The sequence below is a fragment of the Lolium rigidum genome, chromosome 6 (genome assembly GCF_022539505.1).
Source record: "Lolium rigidum isolate FL_2022 chromosome 6, APGP_CSIRO_Lrig_0.1, whole genome shotgun sequence".
NCBI lineage: Eukaryota > Viridiplantae > Streptophyta > Magnoliopsida > Poales > Poaceae > Lolium > Lolium rigidum.
Genome location: NC_061513.1, coordinates 58,584,222 through 58,607,091, shown reverse-complemented (window position 1 = coordinate 58,607,091; position 22,870 = coordinate 58,584,222). Strand labels below are relative to the sequence as shown.

The following is a 22,870-nucleotide window of genomic DNA, read 5'->3' as shown; positions in this document are numbered from 1 at the left end:
AGTGGTGATAGCGAAAAGGCTAAGACTGGTTTTAGGCGAGGATGAACTAATCTAACTTCTTTTTGTGGGGCTTTTTTTTGGGTTATAGGTGAAAAACAAATCTACACTAGGAAAACTGTAAATCTCACCGAGCAACCTGAAATCTGATACCACTTGATAGGGAAAAGGTGGCCGATCTTTCGATGAGACGTGGATAGATCGATTTGTTGGTGGAGTTCGTGCTTGACGATCCGACTACACGTGCAAAGCTCGTGCGCCAATGCAATCGCTAGGACAATCTCCAGGAGTTACTGATCTTGCGGATGCACGATCAGCCTGACCAGCCGAGGGTCTTAATTCCTACCCGAAATCGAGAACAAGTAAGAACTAATATTGCAATCAGAATATTGCGGATGAAAGATGAAAGCTTTATTGAGAAAGGTGGGATTCCGAAGAGTCGGTCTTGTTTTGGGCGTTGGCCTCAAAAGAAGTACACGAGAGTTGCAGCAATGGCTAACTTTTAATCTAATCAAAATCCAAGTTCTAATGACGGCTACAGAGGGATATATATGGGGAAGTCAAGGGATTTTCGTCCAACCAGCTAGGGTTGGCCAAAAACACCCCTAAATGGGCCTTCCTCCACTTATATGGCCTCTTAAAATCCTCTAAAATACCTAATCCGAAAATACATGGGCCTGGCCCATTAAATAAGGTGACGCAGCACCAAAAATAACTCTTTGGACGAATTTTATGATGGAGTAACTTGTATAATTCATCCAACCAACGTTGCTTCACTATGGTGGCTTCAATGTTCCGAAATCCTCGCTTGCAACGCCATCCCGAATCCTTACAGGTGTCTATCGCCATCTCCATGCACGTTCCTAATCCAATGCTTGGCGTCCATGCTAGATCCATTCCTAAATAATATAAAAACATTTGATTTAGGCAGCATCATATTCTCATATATATCAGGAAGGATTCCTAGTAACGAATGTACCTGAGATGTGGTTGTAGGAGTATTGGTTGTATCTATCATAGAGATGTCCTCATCACATGTGGTTCTATTCAAGTGCGATTGGGTTAGACCTATCGGAGTAAAGAGGGACGACAAATTTGGAATAACTCTAGTGAACTTCAATCATTTGTATGATGCAAGTGATACATCTTCGGAACCATTTATACTTGCAAGTCAAGACAAGCAAGTCTATTATGTGCAAGATCCTACAGAACCTCAATGGCATGCCGTGGTGTCTCCTCCAGTTAGGGATTACTTCGATATGAAATCCAATAATGATAGTGATGATGAATTCTTGGTTAGTTGGTACAGTAAGAACTAATAGTTTATTTGTTGATAGGTCCAAGCATTATACTAACTTGCTCTTATTACTTGCAGGTCCAAACATGACAGGTCCAGAAGAATTGTCGGACACACAAGTATTTCCAAGTTTCCTAAGTTCAGCTGCAATAATGGAAGCTATAATTTCCCTCTCCAAGTAAGTTGAATGCAAGCCTATTATTATTCGGCCAGAATAGCAATGTATTATAATGCTTGTATTTTCAATCCAGAATGACACAATGAATGATGAAGAAAATGAGGAAACGCAAGGTCACAAATCACATCATGAAAGTGAAGAAGAAAATGAGGAAACGCAAGCTGACCCCATGTTGAATGTTTCAACACCAGGTTATAGTATGTTCTTAGAGCACTATAGTAGAATTGTTGGACACACAAGTATTCTCTGTGCTTGCTTACTGATTTAAGTTATGTACTTGGTGTATTTGTTTCAGCGAAGAAAAAAAGAGGTGAAAGAGGGCCTACTGATGCGTGTAATTGACACGTCCGTTGGGAACCCCGAGAGGAAGGTGTGATACGCACAGCGGCAAGTTTCCCTCAGTAAGAAACCAAGGTTTAATCGAACCAGTAGGAGTCAAGAAGCACGTTGAAGGTTGATGGCGGCGGGATGTAGTGCGGCGCAACACCGAGATTCCGGCGCCAACGTGGAACCCGCACAACACAACCAAAGTACTTTTCCCCAACGAAACGAGTGAGGTTGTCAATCTCACCGGCTTGCTGTAACAAAGGGTTAACCGTATTGTGTGGAAGATGATTGTTTGCAAGAAAACAAGTAAAACAAGTATTGCAAGCAGATTTGTATTTCGAGTATAGAAGAATGGACCGGGGTCCACGAGCTCACTAGAGGTGTCTCTCCCATAAGATAAAAGCATGTTGGGTGAACAAATTACAGTCGGGCAATTGACAAATAGAGAGGGCATAACAATGCACATACATGTCATGATAAGTATAGTGAGATTTAATTGGGCATTACGACAAAGTACATAGACCGCCATCCAACTGCATCTATGCCTAAAAAGTCCACCTTCGGGTTATCATCCGAACCCCTTCCGGTATTAAGTTGTAAAACAACGGACAATTGCATTAAGTATGGTGCGTAATATAATCAACAACTACATCCTTAGACATAGCATCAATGTTTTATCCCTAGTGGCAACAGCACAACACAACCTTAGAACTTTCTGTCACTGTCCCTGGTATCAATGGAGGCATGAACCCACTATCGAGCATAAATACTCCCTCTTGGAGTTAAGAGCAAAAACTTGGCCAGAGCCTCTACTAATAACGGAGAGCATGCAAGATCATAAACAACACATAGGTAATAACTTGATAATTAACATAACATGGTATTCTCTATCCATCGGATCCCGACAAACACAACATATAGTATTACGGATAGATGATCTTGATCATGTTAGGCAGCTCACAAGATCCAACAATGAAGCACAATGAGGAGAAGACAACCATCTAGCTACTGCTATGGACCCATAGTCCAGGGGTGAACTACTCACTCATCACTCCGGAGGCGACCATGGCGGTGAAGAGTCCTCCGGGAGATGAATCCCCTCTCCGGCAGGGTGCCGGAGGAGATCTCCGGAATCCCCCGAGATGGGATTGGCGGCGGCGGCGTCTCTGGAAGGTTTTCCGTATCGTGGCTCTCGGTACTGGGGGTTTCGCGACGGAGGCTTTAAGTAGGCGGAAGGGCAACGTGGGGGGCCACACGAGGGCCCCACGCCATAGGTCGGCGCGGCCAGGGCCTGGGCCGCGCCGCCCTATGGTGGCGGCGCCTCGTGGCCCCACTTCGACTCCTCTTCGGTCTTCCGGAAGCTTCGTGGCAAAATAGGACCCTGGGCGTTGATTTCGTCCAATTCCGAGAATATTTCGTTACTAGGATTTCGAAACCAAAAACAGCGAAAACAAGAATCGGCTCTTCGGCATCTTGTTAATAGGTTAGTTCCGGAAAATGCACGAATATGACATAAAGTGTGCATAAAACATGTAGATATCATCAATAATGTGGCATGGAACATAAGAAATTATCGATACGTCGGAGACGTATCAGCATCCCCAAGCTTAGTTCTGCTCGTCCCGAGCAGGTAAAACGATAACAAGGATAATTTCTGAAGTGACATGCCATCATAATCTTGATCATACTATTTGTAAACATATGTAATGAATGCAGCGATCAAAACAATGGTAATGACATGAGTAAACAAGTGAATCATAAAGCAAAGACTTTTCATGAATAGTACTTCAAGACAAGCATCAATAAGTCTTGCATAAGAGTTAACTCATAAAGCAATAAATCAAAGTAAAGGTATTGAAGCAACACAAAGGAAGATTAAGTTTCAGCGGTTGCTTTCAACTTGTAACATGTATATCTCATGGATAATTGTCAACATAGAGTAATATAACAACTGCAATATGCAAGTATGTAGGAATCAATGCACAGTTCACACAAGTGTTTGCTTCTTGAGGTGGAGAGAGATAGGTGAACTGACTCAACATAAAAGTAAAAAGAATGGTCCTTCAAAGAGGAAAGCATCAATTGCTATATTTGTGCTAGAACTTTTATTTTGAAAACATGAAACAATTTTGTCAACGGTAGTAATAAAGCATATGAGTTATGAAAGTTATATCTTATAAGTTGCAAGCCTCATGCATAGTATACTAATAGTGCCCGCACCTTGTCCTAATTAGCTTGGACTACCGGATCATCGCAATACACATGTTTTAACCAAGTGTCACAATGGGGTACCTCCATGCCGCCTGTACAAAGGTCTAAGGAGAAAGCTCGCATTTTGGATTTCTCGCTTTTGATTATTCTCAACTTAGACATCCATACCGGGACAACATGGACAACAGATAATGGACTCCTCTTTAATGCATAAGCATGTGGCAACAATTATTATTCTCATATGAGATTGAGGATATATGTCCAAAACTGAAACTTCCACCATGAATCATGGCTTTAGTTAGCGGCCCAATGTTCTTCTCTAACAATATGTATGCTCCAACCATTAAGGTGGTAGATCTCTCTTACTTCAGACAAGACGGACATGCATAGCAACTCACATGATATTCAACAAGAATAGTTGATGGCGTCCCCAGAAAGCATGGTTATCGCACAACAAGCAACTTAATAAGAGATAAAGTGCATAAGTACATATTCAATACCACAATAGTTTTTAAGCTATTTGTCCCATGAGCTATATATTGCAAAGGTGAATGATGGAATTTTAAAGGTAGCACTCAAGCAATTTACTTTGGAATGGCGGATAAATACCATGTAGTAGGTAGGTATGGTGGACACAAATGGCATAGTGGTTGGCTCAAGGATTTTGGATGCATGAGAAGTATTCCCTCTCGATACAAGGTTTAGGCTAGCAAGGTTATTTGAAACAAACACAAGGATGAACGGTGCAGCAAAACTCACATAAAAGACATATTGTAAATATTATAAGACTCTACACTGTCTTCCTTGTTGTTCAAAACTCAATACTAGATATTATCTAGACTCTAGAGAAGCCAAATATGCAAACCAAATTAGCAAGCTCTAAGTGTTTCTTCATTAATGGGTGCAAAGTATATGATGCAAGAGCTTAAACATGAGCACAACAATTGCCAAGTATCAAATTATCCAAGACATTTTAGAATTACTACATGTAGCATTTTCCAATTCCAACCATATAACAATTTAACGAAGAAGAAACTTCGCCATGAATACTATGAGTAGAGCCTAAGGACATACTTGTCCATATGCTACAGCGGAGCGTGTCTCTCTCCCACAAAGTGAATGCTAGGATCCATTTTATTCAAACAAAACAAAAAACAAAAACAAACCGACGCTCCAAGCAAAGTGCATAAGATGTGACGGAATAAAAATATAGTTTCGGGGGAGGAACTCTGATAATGTTGTCGATGAAGAAGGGGATGCCTTGGGCATCCCCAAGCTTAGACGCTTGAGTCTTCTTAAAATATGCAGGGGTGAACCACCGGGGCATCCCCAAGCTTAGAGCTTTCACTCTTCTTGATCATATTGTATCATACCCCTCTCTTGATCCTTGAAAACTTCCTCCACACCAAACTCGAAACAACTCATTAGAGGGTTAGTGCACAATAAAAATTAACATGTTCAGAGGTGACACAATCATTCTTAACACTTCTGGACATTGCATAAAGCTACTTGGACATTAATGGATCAAAGAAATTCATCCAACATAGCAAAAGAGGCAATGCGAAATAAAAGGCAGAATCTGTCAAAACAGAACAGTCCGTAAAGATGGATTTAATTGAGGCACCAGACTTGCTCAAATGAAAATTCCCAAATTTAATGAAAGTTGCGTACATATCTGTGGATCACTCACGTAAATTGGCTTAATTTTCTGAGTTACCTACAGAGAATTAGACCCAGATTCGTGACAGACAAAGAAATCTGTTTCTGCGCAGTAATCCAAATCTAGTATTTACTTTACTATCAAAGACTTTACTTGGCACAACAAAACATAAAACTAAGATGAGGAGAGGTTGCTACAGTAGTAAACAACTTCCAAGACTCAAATATAAAACAAAAATACTGTAGTAAAAACATGGGTTGTCTCCCATAAGCGCTTTTCTTTAACGCCTTTCAGCTAGGCGCAGAAAGTGTATATCAAGTAACATCAAGAGATGAAGCATCAACATCATAATTTGTTCTAATAATAGAATCATAAGGTAACTCCATTCTCTTTCTAGGGAAGTGTTCCATACCTTTCTTGAGAGGAAATTGATATTTAATATTACCTTCCTTCATATCAATAGTAGCACCAACGGTTCGAAGAAAAGGTCTTCCCAATATAATGGGGCAAGATGCATTGCATTCAATATCCAAGACAACAAAATCAACGGGGACAAGATTATTGTTAACCATAATATGAACATTATCAACTCTCCCCAAAGGTTTCTTTTTAGCATTATCAGCGAGATTAACATCCAAATAACAATTTTTCAATGGTGGCAAGTCAATCATATCATAGACTTTTTAGGCATAACAGAAATACTTGCACCAAGATCACATAAAGCATTACAATCAAAATCTTTGACCCTCATTTTAATGATGGGCTCCCAACCATCCTCTAGATTTCTAGGAATAGAAGTTTCAAGTTTTAGTTTCTCTTCTCTAGCTTTTATGAGAGCATTTGTAATATGTTTTGTGAAAGCCAAGTTTACGAGCGCTAGCATTGGGACTCTTAGCAAGTTTTTGCAAGAACTTTATAACTTCAGAGATGTGGCAATCATCAAAATCTAAATCATTACAATCTAAAGCAATGGGATTATCATCCCCAAGGTTGGAAAAAATTTCAGCGGTTTTATCACAGTGCAATTTCAGCGAGTTTTAGCGATTTCGAGTAATTTTGCGCGCTTTGCACTAGGAGTAGAAACATTGCCAACACCAATTATTTTACCATTAATAGTAGGAGGTGCAGCAACATGTGGAGCATTAGCATTGCTAGTGGTGGTAATAGTCCAAACTTTAGCTACATTTTTCTCTTTAGCTAGTTTTTCATTTTCTTCTCTATCTCACCTAGCACGCAGTTCAGCCATTAATCTTATATTCTCATTAATTCTAACTTGGATGGCATTTGCTGTAGTAACAATCTTATTTTCAATATCCCTATTAGGCATAACTTTCGATTTCAAAAGATCAACATCGGAGGCAAGACTATCAACCTTAGAAGCGAGAATATCAATTTTATTGAGCTTTTCCTCAACGGATTTGTTAAAGGCAGTTTGTGTACTAATAAATTCTTTAAGCATAGCTTCAAGTCCAGGGGGTGTATTCCTATTATTGTTGTAAGAATTCCCATAAGAATTAGCATAACCGTCACCATTATTATAAGGATATGGCCTATAGTTATTACTAGAGTTGTTCCGATAAGCATTGTTGTTGAAATTATTATTTTTAATGAAGTTTACATCAACATGTTCTTCTTGGGCAACCAATGAAGCTAACGGAACATTATTAGGATCAACATTAGTCCTATCATTCACAAGCATAGACATAATAGCATCAATCTTATCATTCAAGGAAGAGGATTCTTCAACAGAATTTACCTTCTTACCTTGTGGAGCTCTTTCTGTGTGCCATTCAGAGTAATTAACCATCATATTATCAAGGAGCTTTGTTGCCGCCCCCAAGGTGATGGACATAAAGGTACCTCCAGCAGCTGAATCCAATAAATTCCGCGAAGAAAAAATTAGTCCTGCATAGAAGGTTTGGATGATCATCCAAGTAGTCAGTCCATGGGTTGGGCAATTTTTAACCAAAGATTTCATTCTTTCCCAAGCTTGAGCAACATGTTCATTATCCAATTGTTTAAAATTCATTATGCTACTCCTCAAAGATATAATTTTAGCGGGGGGATAATATCTACCAATAAAAGCATCCTTGCATTTAGTCCAGGAATCAATACTATTCTTAGGCAGAGATAGCAACCAATCTTTAGCTCTTCCTCTTAATGAGAAAGGAAACAATTTTAATTTTATAATGTCACCATCTACATCTTTATACTTTTGCATTTCACACAATTCAACAAAATTATTGAGATGGGCAGCAACATCATCGGAACTAACACCGAGAAAATTTCTCTCGCATAACAAGATTCGGTAAAGCGGGTTTAATTTCAAAGAATTCTCGCTGTAGTAGCAGGTGGAGCAATAGGTGTGCATAGGAAATCATTATTATTTGTGGTTGTGAAGTCACACAACTTGGTATTTTCAGGGGTGGCCATTTTAGCAGTAGTAAATAAGCAAACTAGATAAAGTAAATGCAAGTAACTAATTTTTTTGTGTTTTTGATATAGCAAACAAGATAGTAAATAAAGTAAAACTAGCAACTAATTTTTTTGTGTTTTGATATAATGCAGCAAACAAAGTAGTAAATAAAATAAAGCAAGACAAAAACAAAGTAAAGAGATTGTGAAGTGGAGACTCCCCTTGCAGCGTGTCTTGATCTACCGGCAACGGCGCCGGAAATTTGCTTGATGCGTGTAATTGACACGTCCGTTGGGAACCCCAAGAGGAAGGTGTGATGCGCACGGCGGCAAGTTTCCTTCGATAAGAAACCAAGGTTTAATCGAACCGAGTAGGAGTCAAGAAGCACGTTGAAGGTTGATGGCGGCGGGATGTAGTGCGGCGCAACACCAGAGATTCCGGCGCCAACGTGGAACCTGCACAACACAACCAAAGTACTTTGCCCCAACGAAACAGTGAGGTTGTCAATCTCACCGGCTTGCTATAACAAAGGGTTAACCGTATTGTGTGGAAGATGATTGTTTGCAAGAAAACAGTAAAACAAGTATTGCAGCAGATTTGTATTTCAGTATAGAAGAATGGACCGGGATCCACAGTTCACTAGAGATGTCTCTCCCATAAGATAAAAGCATGTTGGGTGAACAAATTACAGTCGGGCAATTGACAAATAGAGAGGGCATAACAATGCACATACATGTCATGATAAGTATAGTGAGATTTAATTGGGCATTACGACAAAGTACATAGACCGCCATCCAGCTGCATCTATGCCTAAAAAGTCCACCTTCGGGTTATCATCCGAACCCCTTCCGGTATTAAGTTGTAAAACAACGGACAATTGCATTAAGTATGGTGCGTAATGTAATCAACAACTACATCCTTAGACATAGCATCAATGTTTTATCCCTAGTGGCAACATCACAACACAACCTTAGAACTTTCATCCATCGTCCCAAGTATCAATGGAGGCATGAACCCACTATCGAGCATAAATACTCCCTCTTGGAGTTAAGAGCAAAAACTTGGCCAGAGCCTCTACTAATAACGGAGAGCATGCAAGATCATAAACAACACATAGGTAATAACTTGATAATTAACATAACATGGTATTCTCTATCCATCGGATCCCGACAAACACAACATATAGTATTACAGATAGACGATCTTGATCATGTTAGGCAGCTCACAAGATCCAACAATGAAGCACAATGAGGAGAAGACAACCATCTAGCTACTGCTATGGACCCATAGTCCAGGGGTGAACTACTCACTCATCACTCCGGAGGCGACCATGGCGGTGAAGAGTCCTCCGGGAGATGAATCCCCTCTCCGGCAGGGTGCCGGAGGAGATCTCCAGAATCCCCGAGATGGGATTGGCGGCGGCGGCGTCTCTGGAAGGTTTTCCGTATCGTGGCTCTCGGTACTGGGGGTTTCGCGACGGAGGCTTTAAGTAGGCGGAAGGGCAACGTGGGGGGCCACACGAGGGCCCCACGCCATAGGTCGGCGCGGCCAGGGCCTGGGCCGCGCCGCCCTATGGTGGCGGCGCCTCGTGGCCCCACTTCGACTCCTCTTCGGTCTTCTGGAAGCTTCGTGGCAAAATAGGACCATGGGCGTTGATTTCGTCCAATTCCGAGAATATTTCGTTACTAGGATTTACTGAAACCAAAAACAGCGGAAAACAACAAACTGGCTCTTCGGCATCTTGTTAATAGGTTAGTTCCAGAAAATGCACGAATATGACATAAAGTGTGCATAAAACATGTAGATATCATCAATAATGTGGCATGGAACATAAGAAATTATCGATACGTCGGAGACGTATCACCTACTAAGCTCAAGAGATTTTGGCATGAATATGATCCAAATGCCAAGGTAAACCTGGTGTTCAACCACCTTGGACAGCCATGTGGTCCCAAGACTAGCAGGCTAACAAATTTCATTGGAAGCTTGGTTAAAGGGAAGGAGATATCACTAGCATACATGAACTAGAGTAAGGTGCCCAAGTCTGATAATGAGAAGTTGTGGAACACAGTCAAGATTTTTTTCAATATTCCTGAACCTATGAAGGCTTGGGTATTGAGTTCTGCTGCTAAAAAGTGGAAGGATTTCAAATGCTATCTAAAGAGCAAGCACTTCAACGATGAATTGGCTATGAGCTAGAATATTGCAAAAGGGTGTAAAGGCAGAATACCACCAACACAGTGGGCAGATTTAGTGGAAACTTGGTACACCAAAAAGTTTCAGGTATGGCATAGGCAAAATTTTGTAGCTTTAAATTAATGTAGTAACCTTGACTCTCCTGATTACATGATGTCATAAACGGTTGATGTAGGCCCTGAGTTCGAAGAACAAAAATACAAGAAACAATCAAGCCAATGCCAACCATACATCAGGTTCAAGAGGGTTCGCTGTGGTTCACGATCAACATGTAGGTTTTCCTGAATGTGTACACTGTACAGAAATAAATGATAGAAATTGTAGCTCTGAACTTGCAATATGTGTATGTCTACAGGAAATCATGCTAGCCAGAAGATTTCTACAAATGTTACAAAGTAGAATTTACTATTTGTGCTTTCAGTCTTGTAGTTTAATTTTCTGACAATTTAGATGCATTTGTTTTTATTAACAAAAGTTAGATACATTTGTAGGTATTTAGATTAATTCTTCTTCATGTATCATCAGCACATGAACAAATCAAGCCAACTGTATAGATTTGACTGGATAATAACACATGCGTATCCACATCCACATACATACACATTGTCCCTTCTTATTAACGTACTACTACTATAGTTTTCAACGGACACTAGGCGGACAAACCTTAGATATACGTACATCCAACGAGAGGATATTAATAGGCGCTTGTGTAGCTCCCGATCACATCACCTCCATGGCAGCCGTCGTAGTTGGCCAGGTCAAGACTATGGGACTTACCACCTTATGCTTGCCGTCGGTCCACACGAGTGCAGAGTGCGCCTCCGTCTGGGAACTATTGCTGGCTGCTGGCAGCAGCGAGAATGTGACTGTGTACTCGAGTGATGTGTGTCCCGCGTCGAACTCCAGTTCCGGGGGGTCAACTATGGCACTCCAACCAATAGGTAAAGCCCGATAGCTGAAGGTGTACACGGCATTGACGTGGCTCCCGACGTTGCGCACGATGCGGCGCTGCGTGACCTTGTCGTCAGAGGACTTGAACGCCACTGAGAAGGCCGGGTAGTTGTGGTCACCCACGGCGATGTCCTCGTGCTCCGAGCAGATGTCCTTCGCCGTACTGCCCCCAGTGAGGATGGCGATTTGTTGGGTCGTGTACCCTAGAGCGCACATGAAGGAGATGTAGTCGTGTGATTCGGCGTTGTACACCAGCCCTGGGTCGAGGGCGCGGTTAGGGTCGACATGGCCGGCCCCCATCTGGAACGGCCCTGCCTCCTTGCCGGTGGCCATGTCCTTGATGACGCCGCCAGAGTTGTCCTCATTATAAGCCGTGGTCATCAGCGCTGACTTGATCTCCGCCGGAGTCCAGTCGGGCTGGGCCACCTTGAGCAGAGCTGCGATACCGCTCACATGTGGGGTGGCCATGGACGTGCCAGAGATGATGTTGAACTTGACACGCCTAGGGTCGGCGTCGAGTTGCGACGGCGAAGCTTCGCCCGTCCATGCGGCAAGGATTTCGACGCCGGGCGCGATGATGTCGGGCTTGAGTATCTCCGGCGCCAAGCGGTTTGGCCCGCGGTTGGAGAAGCTTGCGACCCTCGGGGAAGGTGGATTTACAAATCCCTTGACGGTGTTGAAGTAGGAGATTCTGGCAACTGGATTTGGAGTGTTGCAGTATTGTCTGATCTCGATGGCATCGTCAAACGTGACTGTAACGGCCGGGAGGAGGTGGGGATCGGCCCTAGCAAAGTCACCATAGTCTCCACGGCTTGCGATTATGGCGCCAGCCCCACCAGCTTGCTTGACAGCCAATCCTTGCGCCGCAGCTCCGCCAACACACAAGACAATCTTGCCCTTGACTTTGCTTGCGTCAAGTTTCCCAGCTTCGCAAAACTGTGAGCCGACATCAAGGCCGTAGACTAGCGGTTTCATTGTACCATATGGATCAGGGCCGGAGTAAAGCGAGTAGCCAGTGAAGGTTTTCCCGTTGCCGAGACTGACGGGTGCCCTGAACTCACGGTTCATGGTGGACGCGCCCACTGTACACACCCAGGGGGCGAGGTTGCCGACGGGGGCATCGTAAGGACCTTCGTTCCCGGCGGGGGTAGACACAAATATGCCTGCACGAACGGCCCTGAACGAAGCGATCATAACGGGATCAATGTACAGATCCGCGTCAAAACCAAGAGAGATGGAGAGGACGTCGACTCCGTCAGCGATTGCTTCATCAATAGCTGCAGTGACATCGCTAGATGTGCAGGATGTCCCGCATGCATTGTAGGAGGCAATGCGCGCACCGGAGGCTGTACCCTTCGCGACGCCCCGCGCAAAACCGAAGAGGTTAGCATTCCGGACAGGGGCACCGGCGGCGATGGAGGCACAGTGAGTGCCATGTCCTTCCACGTCGAGTGGCGACCCAGACGCCGGAGTCGAACCGGCCATCTGGCTCATCATAGCCACGTGTCCATTGTGGAAGTACTTGGCCCCCACGAGCTTGTAGTTGCAGTATTCAGTGGCGTTGAAATCGGGGTGAGAGACGCAGCCTCCTCGGAAGGATGTTGGAGGGGGCTTCATCCACCGGTCCGCAGCGAAGGACGCGCGGTCCTTGGGGTAGATACCGGAGTCTATGACACCGATCACAGCATCCGTGCCTCTGTTGGACGCCACTACGAGCGGCGAGAATGGCGTGAGGCCGAGGAAGGAAGAGGACATCGTGGTGTGGAGCTTGTACAGCCTGTCACGGGTGACGCCGAGGACGGAGGGCTGGACCTTCAGGTGCGCCGCCTGGCGCGCCGTGAGACGTGCCGCGAAGCCCGTCATGGCGTGCGCGTAAGAGTAGATGATGCTCGGCGCTGGCGCGTTCATGCCGGCAGGAAGGGTGTCGCGGAGGAAGGAAGTGTAGGCGCGGGTGAGACGGGCTGTGTTTCGCGTGGGGCGCGGCGCGTGGGAGTACTCGACGTGCACCAAGTAGGTCGAGATGCCGCCGTCGTGTACTGGTTCGACGTCCTCTGCCGGCATCGCCGCCACCACGGCGAGCAAGCAGCACCACAGGACCACTGAGAATGGATGTGTGCTAGACATTGTGTAGCTCTTCAGAAGATGCATGAGACTGGAGACGGAGGTGCCATATATATAGGGCTACTGGCACAACGAACAGATTCTGGATTGTTTTGCTGACGACGTACACTCCTTTTGACGTACACTCCTTTTGTGATGATTATGGACAAAAATTGCCTTTTTCCTTTTCCGGAAGATACATTATTGCATGTACGTCCGCGCAAGGACCATGCACGATTTGTCCTTTTCAACTTTAATTTTTTGGAGAATGTTGTGTGTACAAAAATCGAGCGTCATCGTGCATCACTTTCGCAGACACTGTGTCTTAGCTAGGCCAACCGACAGATCAGCCTAACTTCTTTCAGAAATAAAATGGTATCACGATTTTGCGCCTTTTAATTAGTACAGCGATTATGCATACCTTAGCAGACATACTATAGTAGTAGCTTGTATTTTAATTTATCCTTTTCCCGGCTACACTTAAACATATGTCTTTTTGTAAATTTTTAACTCAATATGGTAATTAAGATAAAATAACTTAATATGCCGCGTCAGTGTATATAATAGGAGACCCGTCCGTCTCTGGCAGTTGTATGTCTTTAATAGCGTATATATTGCACTTATGGTTGCAGACGTAACATCGCGATCATATATATAGCGAAATTGAAGTCTAGCACACATCCCTTTAGGGAATGAGGTCTAGGCGTCTAGCCAGCAGCTAGAATTGAAGTCTAGCACACATCCTTCTAATCCTCATGCAATATAATGCCATTGAGAATGAGAAGTACTACACACGCTTAGGGCATCTCCAGCGGCGCGACGCAAACGGACGCTGAGCGACCATTTGTGTCCGCCGTGACCGGAAATGCGTCTGGGGCCTGTTCCAGCGGGGCGACGCAAAGTGGCCGGGCCGTCCGCGGAGACGCAAACCTGGCCCAAATATGCGCCAGGTTTGCGTCTCGGCGGACGCGCAAAGTGTCTGCTCGCTTCTCCACCGGGCCCGCCGGCGGCGAGCTCGCATCGAGGGCATCGCTTCGGCGGTCGGCGCTTCCGCGTGCGCGCCGCAGTCTTCGCCATCAATGGCGCGGCTGCCGTTGCGCACGCGCGGCCGGCGGGCGGCGGTGCAGGCTCTGCGACGCCTTCAATGGCATCGTATCCCGTGCGCGGCCGCCCGTAAAGTCCACCGGCCGCGTCGCTCCTTCACACACACCACGCCTCCACTCGCGCCACCACCGCCGCGGCGCCATGGGGAAGAAAAACGACTTCGAGGCCTCCGGCAGCGGCCGCAAGAGGGTGCCGCTCCCCGTCACGGTGGGGAGGCTCATGCACGGCAAATGGATGCCGTGCGGCGGCGCCTGGTCCGGCGTGCGGCTGCACTGGCGGGCGGCGGCTCGGCTGCCGCCGGGTGCCCACCCCTCGGTGCACTGCGCATGAGCACTGATCGGACGGTGGAGATCCGGCGCGGGAGGCGGTATCTGCCGGCGGACCTCCGCGGACGATGCGGCGTACGCCATCGACTCGGAGCTTTGGCGTACGTACTGTCCACGGAGACGGACGGGGAGACGAAGGGCGAGCTTCATGGGCGACAGGGATTACCCCTTCGGCCTGCACCGCCGGCTCGTCGTCGGCGAGCGCCGTCCCGTCGTCGGCGAGCGCGGACGCGCGTCGTCAAGAGGCGCGGACGCGGCGTCGGCGAGCCGCGGCACAGCGACGCCGACGGCCGCGGGGACGACGACGACAAAGCCTACGCCGTGTGCGACGACGACGACTACGTCGAGGCGCTCGCGTACCATAGCGAGGGGTGAAGGACGACGGCGACGACTACGTCGGCTGTCGTCTTCCACGAATGGCAGCGAGGCCTTCGCGGAGGGCCGGAACTTCGAGTTCCCGGAGAACATGACGGACGACGAGATGGCGAAGGTCGCCGTCCTCGTCTCCGAGTACGACGCGCCTGTGCAGCCGCCGCTGCCCCGCTACGCCACCGCTGTCATGCCGCCGGGCCTGTCGGCGGATGAAGCACTTCGACTGGCGCTCCTGGAGTCGGCGGCGCCTCCGCCACCGCCGGCACAGCCGTAGCAGTGGCCGCCTCCACCGCCGCCACAGCCGCAGCCACGGGCGCCTCAACCGCCGCCACAACCGCAGGCACGGGCGCTTCCACCGCCGCCACGGCCACGGCAGCGGGCGCCTCCACCGCCGCCACGGCCCGCGGTACTAGGCGCCTCCGCCGCCGGCACGGCTACAACAGCGGGCGCCTCCGCGCCGCCACGGCCGCAGCCTCCTCAACCTCGAGCACCGGCGGCGGCGCGCCCGGCGTACGCTCCCCCGGATGGCAACTGGCCTTGGGTCATACCGGAGCTCATCGTGCTCGACAGGGACGAGGAGCAGCACACCGACGAGGAGCAGTAGGCGTTTAGGTTTATTTTTTATGTTTTAAGTATGTAAACTATGTTTCATGTTTTAAAAAAATGATTCGTCCTACAAAAATGCGTCGTGCCGCTGGAGCCACCCCCGACGCAAACAGACGCGCGGTCGATTTCGACCAAAAGGGTCGACGCAAACGGACGCGCGCGGATGCTAAAATGCGTCGCGCCGCTGGAGATGCCCTTATGGATCCAAAACGTATGTACCAGTCTAACCTTTTTTTTAGATCAAGAGGGATCACTCTCCAGCTCCATTTCACATAAAAGAAGCCAAATCTTACAGGAGTTCAAAGTTGCTAAAAGAAAGGAAAACAGGAAAATCGAAACTAGGAAACCGATCTGCCTGTTTTTTAAAGATCGCTGAAAAAAAAAAGCTGCAATCCTAGTTGCTCTCAAAATACCAGCAACCCGAAACAACAATAGTATCAAAGGTTTAAACGAAACTAAGAACAAATGTACTTAAAACTACAGCTCAAAGTGCCAAAAACATGAAAGAATGGGACATCATCCAGCTTCCCATCTGATTTAATCCTTCACCGACAACTCCCCGGGGCACCGTTTCTTTTTGCGCATTTTCCTTAAGATCACATCACCACATGGATGTTGTGCGAATCACCAGGGTTGTCTAGGAGATACGTCAGGGTTGCCCGGAAAAGTCCGGTTTGAACATGGGTGCATGTGAACCCTAATTGGAAATACATTTTCTAAATGTTAAAAAATTCTGAAATAAAAATAGCCGGGTACGTACGCATGTTTCATGTGTGCGTAGAAAGTTTTCACGGAGAAACCACTTTTTTATTTCAGAATCTAAAAAGACAAAATACGTCACATATATACTACTATATAGCCCTGCAAAATTTCACTTTTTTGCCGAGACAAAATAAAAAGTTTTTTCGTCACGAAACTCATGTCCAGGGAACATATTTAAGATCATCTGGGAAATCATTTTGTGTTTCGATTTTTAAAACATGTTTTGACATCACAAACGGAACTTTTCAAAAAGTGGGTTCACATGCCCCCATGTTCCATATATGCACACTCAGGGTTGCCCTTCCTTCGTACCTCGAGTTCCAGGAGGATATTCAGTCGAAGGTGGGGCATCTCACCCCACAGGGAGGCAGAGTGGAGCTTTCAAATTGGCTAGCAGCAGGTCAGATATTAGGAAATCTCGGGACAAGCACCCCAAGAAATTTTATCCAGAATATGTGGTTTCTGAAATTTTATCATTCTAACCTGGTGAGGAGAAAAGTCCAAACATCGGAGGCCCCATGGAGGCATAAGTTTTTTCTTTGCCGCAGCCATCGGTGCCCAAGGAACAACTCTATCAGATCCCATAAAATACCCAACCATGTAAAAAATGCCAGAATAAAAGATGGAGGGCACGTATGGTCCACATTTTTTCTAGTAGGTGACCTGTCCGCTTCGATGTTTTTATTAACATCGAATATCGCTCACAAAAAGATAGCACTGAAGATGCAAAGTATACTGATGGGCACGCGTATATTAACTTTCGAAGAAGACCCTTTTATCTCTGAAATAAAAACGAAAATATGAATAGTCAGGAGCGGAATTTTTTTAATAGTACATTTTTTCGTTATTTTTGGAAAGAATACTCGATTTCAATCTTCGTCACAAATAATACACTGGGACACGCACTCCGATTAGATGGAATTTGGAACAGCAAACTCGATTAGAGGTAGTCAGGTAGGCTACCACGAATTCTTCTGATTCTGTGTGCCGCCATGCGAGGCTGTCCTCAGCTTTTGCAGTAATCGGGGCGAAGGAGGCCCCATATGTTTCAATCGGGGTAAATTGACCCGATTTCTTTATTTCACAGACTAAGAGCAAGTACAATAAGTCCTAGTCAGCTGGCTATAAAGATTAAAATAGTATATTATTGCTTAGTTGGAGGAGAGAGGGGAGGAGAGAGAGGAGGAGAGAGAAGCAGAGTGAGCTCTTATGCAAGAGCCAGCTCTAGCACATGCTCCTAGGCATTTTGTGAGAGTGAAAGGTGGGCCACATTTTTATAGCTCATTTATTGTATATGTTGGGCTACAAATTAGTATAGATAACGTAGCGAGCAGGCATAGCCAACAGCTGGCTAGGCTACTGGAATTGCTCTAATCGGGTTTGCGTTCGCCGAGTCTGCTAGTGGGCAGCAGCCTGGTCCCCAGCCTGGCAGCAGTTTAGACATCTAGTGCACTGTGCCCTATGCGCGTACCTACTCCAAAATAAGTTAGGGTCCGTTTGGATTGCAGCCAACAACTACCAAACCAATATTTTGGAGTTGACTCAGGATTCAGGTAATCGTTTGGATCGAAAACAATGTCCCGTCGCCCTTCCAATTATTTGGTCATCTCTTCACTTTTTCCGCCCATGGCCAGGCCAAACCACGGCGGCGAATTCGCTCGCCAAATAATTGGCACGCCCACGATTTGGCAGGACGCGTGTGGGCGGAATCCAAACATGCCCTTAGAAACCGTTGGCAGATGTCAGGCAAGTGTACAACGGGGTGAACATTACCACCAAATCGTTGGCAGATGTTAGAAATCGGGTTCCTTTATCTCGATTGGAGATGAGGATAGCCTCTCGGGGCGCAGAGAATCAAAATAATTCGGGGTAGCCTATCCCAACTACCTCTTATCGGGTTTGCTATTCCAGATTCCTTCTAATCGAGATACATGTTCCCGATCGTGTATTATTTGTGACAAAGATGGAAACCGAGTATTATTTCTGAAAATAATGAAAAAAAAATTATTATAAAAATCGCTAGTACGGAAAGGTCATATCAAACACCTAGTCACATACAATTCACCAAAACCGTGCACACAAAAGACAGACAAGGTCCAAAATATACATACCAGATACATAATGTTAGAGATATATTTTGTGTAATCGTATTTTGCAGTTTAGTATTTGTAATCTGTCTCCAATGAAAGATAATCCATGACACTGCAAGCAAAATGGTCAGATATTTGTATGAACCGTCAGCCATTCGATTGGATAGCCGAGAGTTGGCCATCCCCCGTCACACAATAGATTGCACCGTCGGTTATTGGTATTCATACCCGAGAGGTTGCCGATAACAGTCGACCATTGAAGCTAACGTTGGTAATTGCCCGTCAGCTATTAAGTTTCACCATCAAAAAATTAGGGGATTTTTAGTAGTGTAACTTCTCTCTAGGTGAGTCCTTTTAGGCTTCAAGTCTTGTATCTCTATAAATACTCGCACGTGAAGCTTAATATAACATCTAGGGAAACACTTGTATTCGGGCAACCGATCTGGGGGAGTTATCGGTCGTTCCAAACTGCGCCTAGATTCCGCTCCTTCACGTGGGTCAATCTGCCATTGCCGCACGCTACCAGCTGACCAGCATAGTGCTGGCCCCACACCAACATGTACGATACTAGTTGCTTCCTCTTGCACGATACTTGCACCGCACATATCTGCAGCGGTACTAGTATCATGCATGCTTTTTCTAGCATGTGCATGCAGAGCAATGGTCTAGTTGGATGCCTAGCTAGCTAAATATTTTATTTGTAACTTAATTTGTAGCAAATTAATGCTTGCTTGACCGCTTTGAATTGTTCATAAATATATAGATTTTGTTGTAATCGTTCGAGATTTTTGTAAAAAAGTAGTTAGTTCATTTTGTTGTAATTAAATCCATAGCGATTTATTTGTTACTTGACCACTTTGAATTGTTCGCAAACATATGGATTTTTGTTGTAATTGTTTGTTATTTTTGTAATTAAAAGTTTTGTTGACTTTTGTTGTAACTAGGAAACATGCCCGCGCGTTGCGGCGGATTAATTTTTAGCCGATATTACATTCGTTCCAAATGTGAACCTTTCTAGAAAGCTATTTTTGCTAAAAATTATTGTTTTACTAAAAATTGCTCTTTAGCTAGTCTTCATATTTCATAAAATCTAAGTCACCTAAAATTGCACTATAGGTAGTTTGCATTTTAATAAAACACAGTGCACTTTTTTTGTCAGTAATTATATGCACAGGGAGGTGTGATTTTGTTGGTCAGATGTTCACCAACTGGTTTACTATGGTGTTCCACTTAAATATTTGCTCGGATATTGTCACTGCAACATAATGCAGAACCAGTGCCCGATCAATCAAAGAGAAAGAGATCAACTTTGTTGAAAGAGAAGAAGTAAAAGAAAAATACAACTCACGACGCTCACCATCACCATTCATGAACAAGAAAAAAACAACTACCTTCAAATGCCGCTGGCGGGCATCTGCTCCAGCTTCAGTTGTCACTCCGGTCCGGGCTACACGGGAGGTATGAGGGCATCTCCAACCGGGCGACCCAAACGGACGCGCTGGGCCGTCCGTTTTGGGCCGTTTGCGTGCCCGAGCGGACGCGCGGACGGTGCCCCGCGTCCGCGCGTCCGTTTGGGTCGCGCGCTGCGCCCAACGCGCCAGATTTGGGTCGCGGCGCCCCATGGTATGTTTTTCTTGTAAAATCACTAGAAAAACGCAAAATAAATTATAGAAAAAATATATAAAATAGTTGAAATGCTCTAAATGTATTATACATTACATAGTCCATGTAATCAAGGATAAAGTATTATTCAAATAAAATGAAGAAACGATACAAAATGCTCTAGGCTCCTTCATCATTGTTGTTTGCAGCATTGTTGCCTACATGCTTGCCACATGTGCTCGACCAAATCAGCCTGAAGCTGGTTGTGTACGGCTAGATCTCGAATTTCATGGTGCGCATGAAGAATGTCCTGAAATGATGCCGGAGCACGTTGAGGAGTAACCAACTCTCCTTGGCCGTCCCATTCATTATCAAAGAGTGAATCATCCCGCTCTACCTCAACAATCATGTTATGCATGATTACACAAGCGGTCATCACCTCCCACGAGTTTGCACATCCCAGGCTCGCGGCAGGTGTCCGACGATAGCCCAACGAGCTTGGAGGATGCCAAACGCCCGCTCGACATCTTTCCGGGCTGCCTCCTGCTCTTTGGCAAACCTTGCCTCCTGCTCCGAGCTGGGGTTTCGGATTGTCTTCACGAGTGTAGCCCAAGGTGGATAGATACCATCGGCAAGGTAGTACCCCTTGGTGTAGTGGTGGCCATTGATCTCAAAATCCACATCGGGGGACCGACCGTACGCTAGCCTATCAAACACCGGAGAGCGCCGCAAGGCACATTGATGTCATTGTGCGAGCCAGCCATTCCGAAGAATGAGTGCCAAATCCATGTGTCATGGGAAGCAACAGCTTCAAGAATGACTGTGCACCCCTCGGAATGGCCGTTGTATGACCCCCGCCAACCAAAGGGGCAGTTCTTCCACTCCCAATGCATGCGGTCTATGTCGCCAAGCATCCCAGGAAACCCCACGGAAGCGTTGATCGACAACGGACGAGCCGTGTCCTCTCGCATTTGGTTGCCGGAGGTGCTGTTCTCCGAACGAACCGATCACCGCTCTGCGAGAACCTGTACATCGATTCCGGGCCGGTTGACTCACTCATGCGCGTGTACTCATCTACGAAATCACCGGCAACGCCATATGCGAGCATCCTAATCGCTGCCGTGCATTTACGGTACGAAGAGAGGCCTACCTTGCCAAGTGCATCCACTTTCGCACGTGAAGTAGTCGTCGTAGATCTTGACGCCATCCATTATCCGGCGGAACAGCGGCCTGTTCATCCGAAAACGACGGCGAAACAAGTGCGGCACGAACAATGGATTGGGTTGGAAGTAGTCGTTGTAGAGCTGGTCGTGGCCGCGTTCTCTTTGCGGTCCAAGGCGGCCGCGCGCCCGGCAACGACCCCGGAACACGGGGATCTGCGAGACAATGTGCTCGTGGATGAGCACCGCAGACATCCGGTGAAAAATTCGTCGTCGGACTCCTCTTCCGACGACGTGTCGATGAAGTTCTTGAAGTAGTACTCGTCGTCGCTGTCCACCATGATCCGAAAAGGGACACATATTAGTTCGAGCTTTTGAACGAACACCTCGCGAGCGGAGGCGATCCAAATGCTTCTCTAGGGACCTGCGGCCATGGCCGTCTCAGCCGACTTGCGGTGCGGAAACACGGTGCAGGAGGGCTCACCTCCGGCGGAAACGGCGCAGGCTGCGAACGGCGGGAGGTGTCGCGACGGTGAGAGGACAACAACGCCGGCGCCGGCGTCCTCCGGCTTCGCTACGACGCGGCGAAAGCGCCGCGGGACCTCGACCTATGCTTCCGCCCGCTTGCCGGCGTCTCGGCGACGATGGCCGGCGTCGACGCGCTCCGAAATCGCCGGTCCGTGGGTGGCGGCGGAGCGGGTGGGGAGATGTGTGCGGCGGCCTTGTGTTTTCGGTGGCGAGACAGGCGGGCCGGGCGGACAAGGGGAGGACGCGAGCGACCGGCCTTTCGCGTCCGCGGCCACGCAAACCGGCCGAGATTTGGGCCGGGTTTGCGTCGTTCCGGACGCCGCGGGCATCCGTTTTAGGGATGGGTCCGCGCGCTGGGCCGCGTTTTTGTCCGTTTCGACCCATCCGGACGCGCGGGCGCGGGATGGGTCGCCCGGTTGGAGATGCCCTGAATACACTATAGCAACTACACCAGAGTTCTGACTCATGGGCTCCAACCCGCTTATCAGGAAGCACGTGAGAGATGGGCCGCGCTTGAAGGTCAGGTTCCGTGTAGCTGATTGATTAGACAGCTGATCAACAACCACAACGCCACCGTGCCGGTCACCGTATCAACCCAAGAGGCGCCGCCGGTCGCCGCATCTCCATCTCCCTCTTGACGTGGGCTTCCCCCTCCCTTCCTCACCTCTCCCCCGTCTGTCCCTGGTGTGGACGCGGACCTTCCTGACCTCCTGTTCTGCTCGCGCGCGCTCGGGACGGATGACGCTGGGCTGGCAGCGGCGGGGGCGTGTACGACGACGGGCTTCGAGGGCCTGCCCGGCGCCGGGAGGCGCATAGGAGGGGCGCTGGCGGCGGCTGCCTGGCCGGAGGGGCGATGCCGGCGGCGGGAGGCGTTTTCCTTTCAGCCCTGTTTAATCCTTCCAGTCCCAATTGGCAAATGTCATCCGTCATCTCAACATAGTCTCGTTTAATCCTTTGTCGATCACCAGCACATTTGATTCCCGAGGC

The 22,870-nt window shown here is 47.0% G+C and overlaps 1 protein-coding gene across 1 annotated transcript; it reads right to left on the bottom strand.

The window, feature by feature from the left end:
- Positions 1-10,811: 10,811 nt before the first annotated feature.
- LOC124659312 (subtilisin-like protease SBT1.4) lies at positions 10,812-13,329 on the bottom strand. Its single transcript, XM_047197226.1, has one exon. It carries the CDS (start codon positions 13,292-13,294, stop codon positions 11,003-11,005), a length of 2,292 nt encoding a protein of 763 aa, XP_047053182.1. The 5' UTR covers positions 13,295-13,329; the 3' UTR covers positions 10,812-11,002.
- Positions 13,330-22,870: the final 9,541 nt, after the last annotated feature.

Coding starts and splice junctions, on each gene's coding strand:
- LOC124659312 (XM_047197226.1), bottom strand. CDS start 13,294: ATGCCGGCAGAGGACGTCGAACCAGTACACGACGGCGGCATCTCGACC.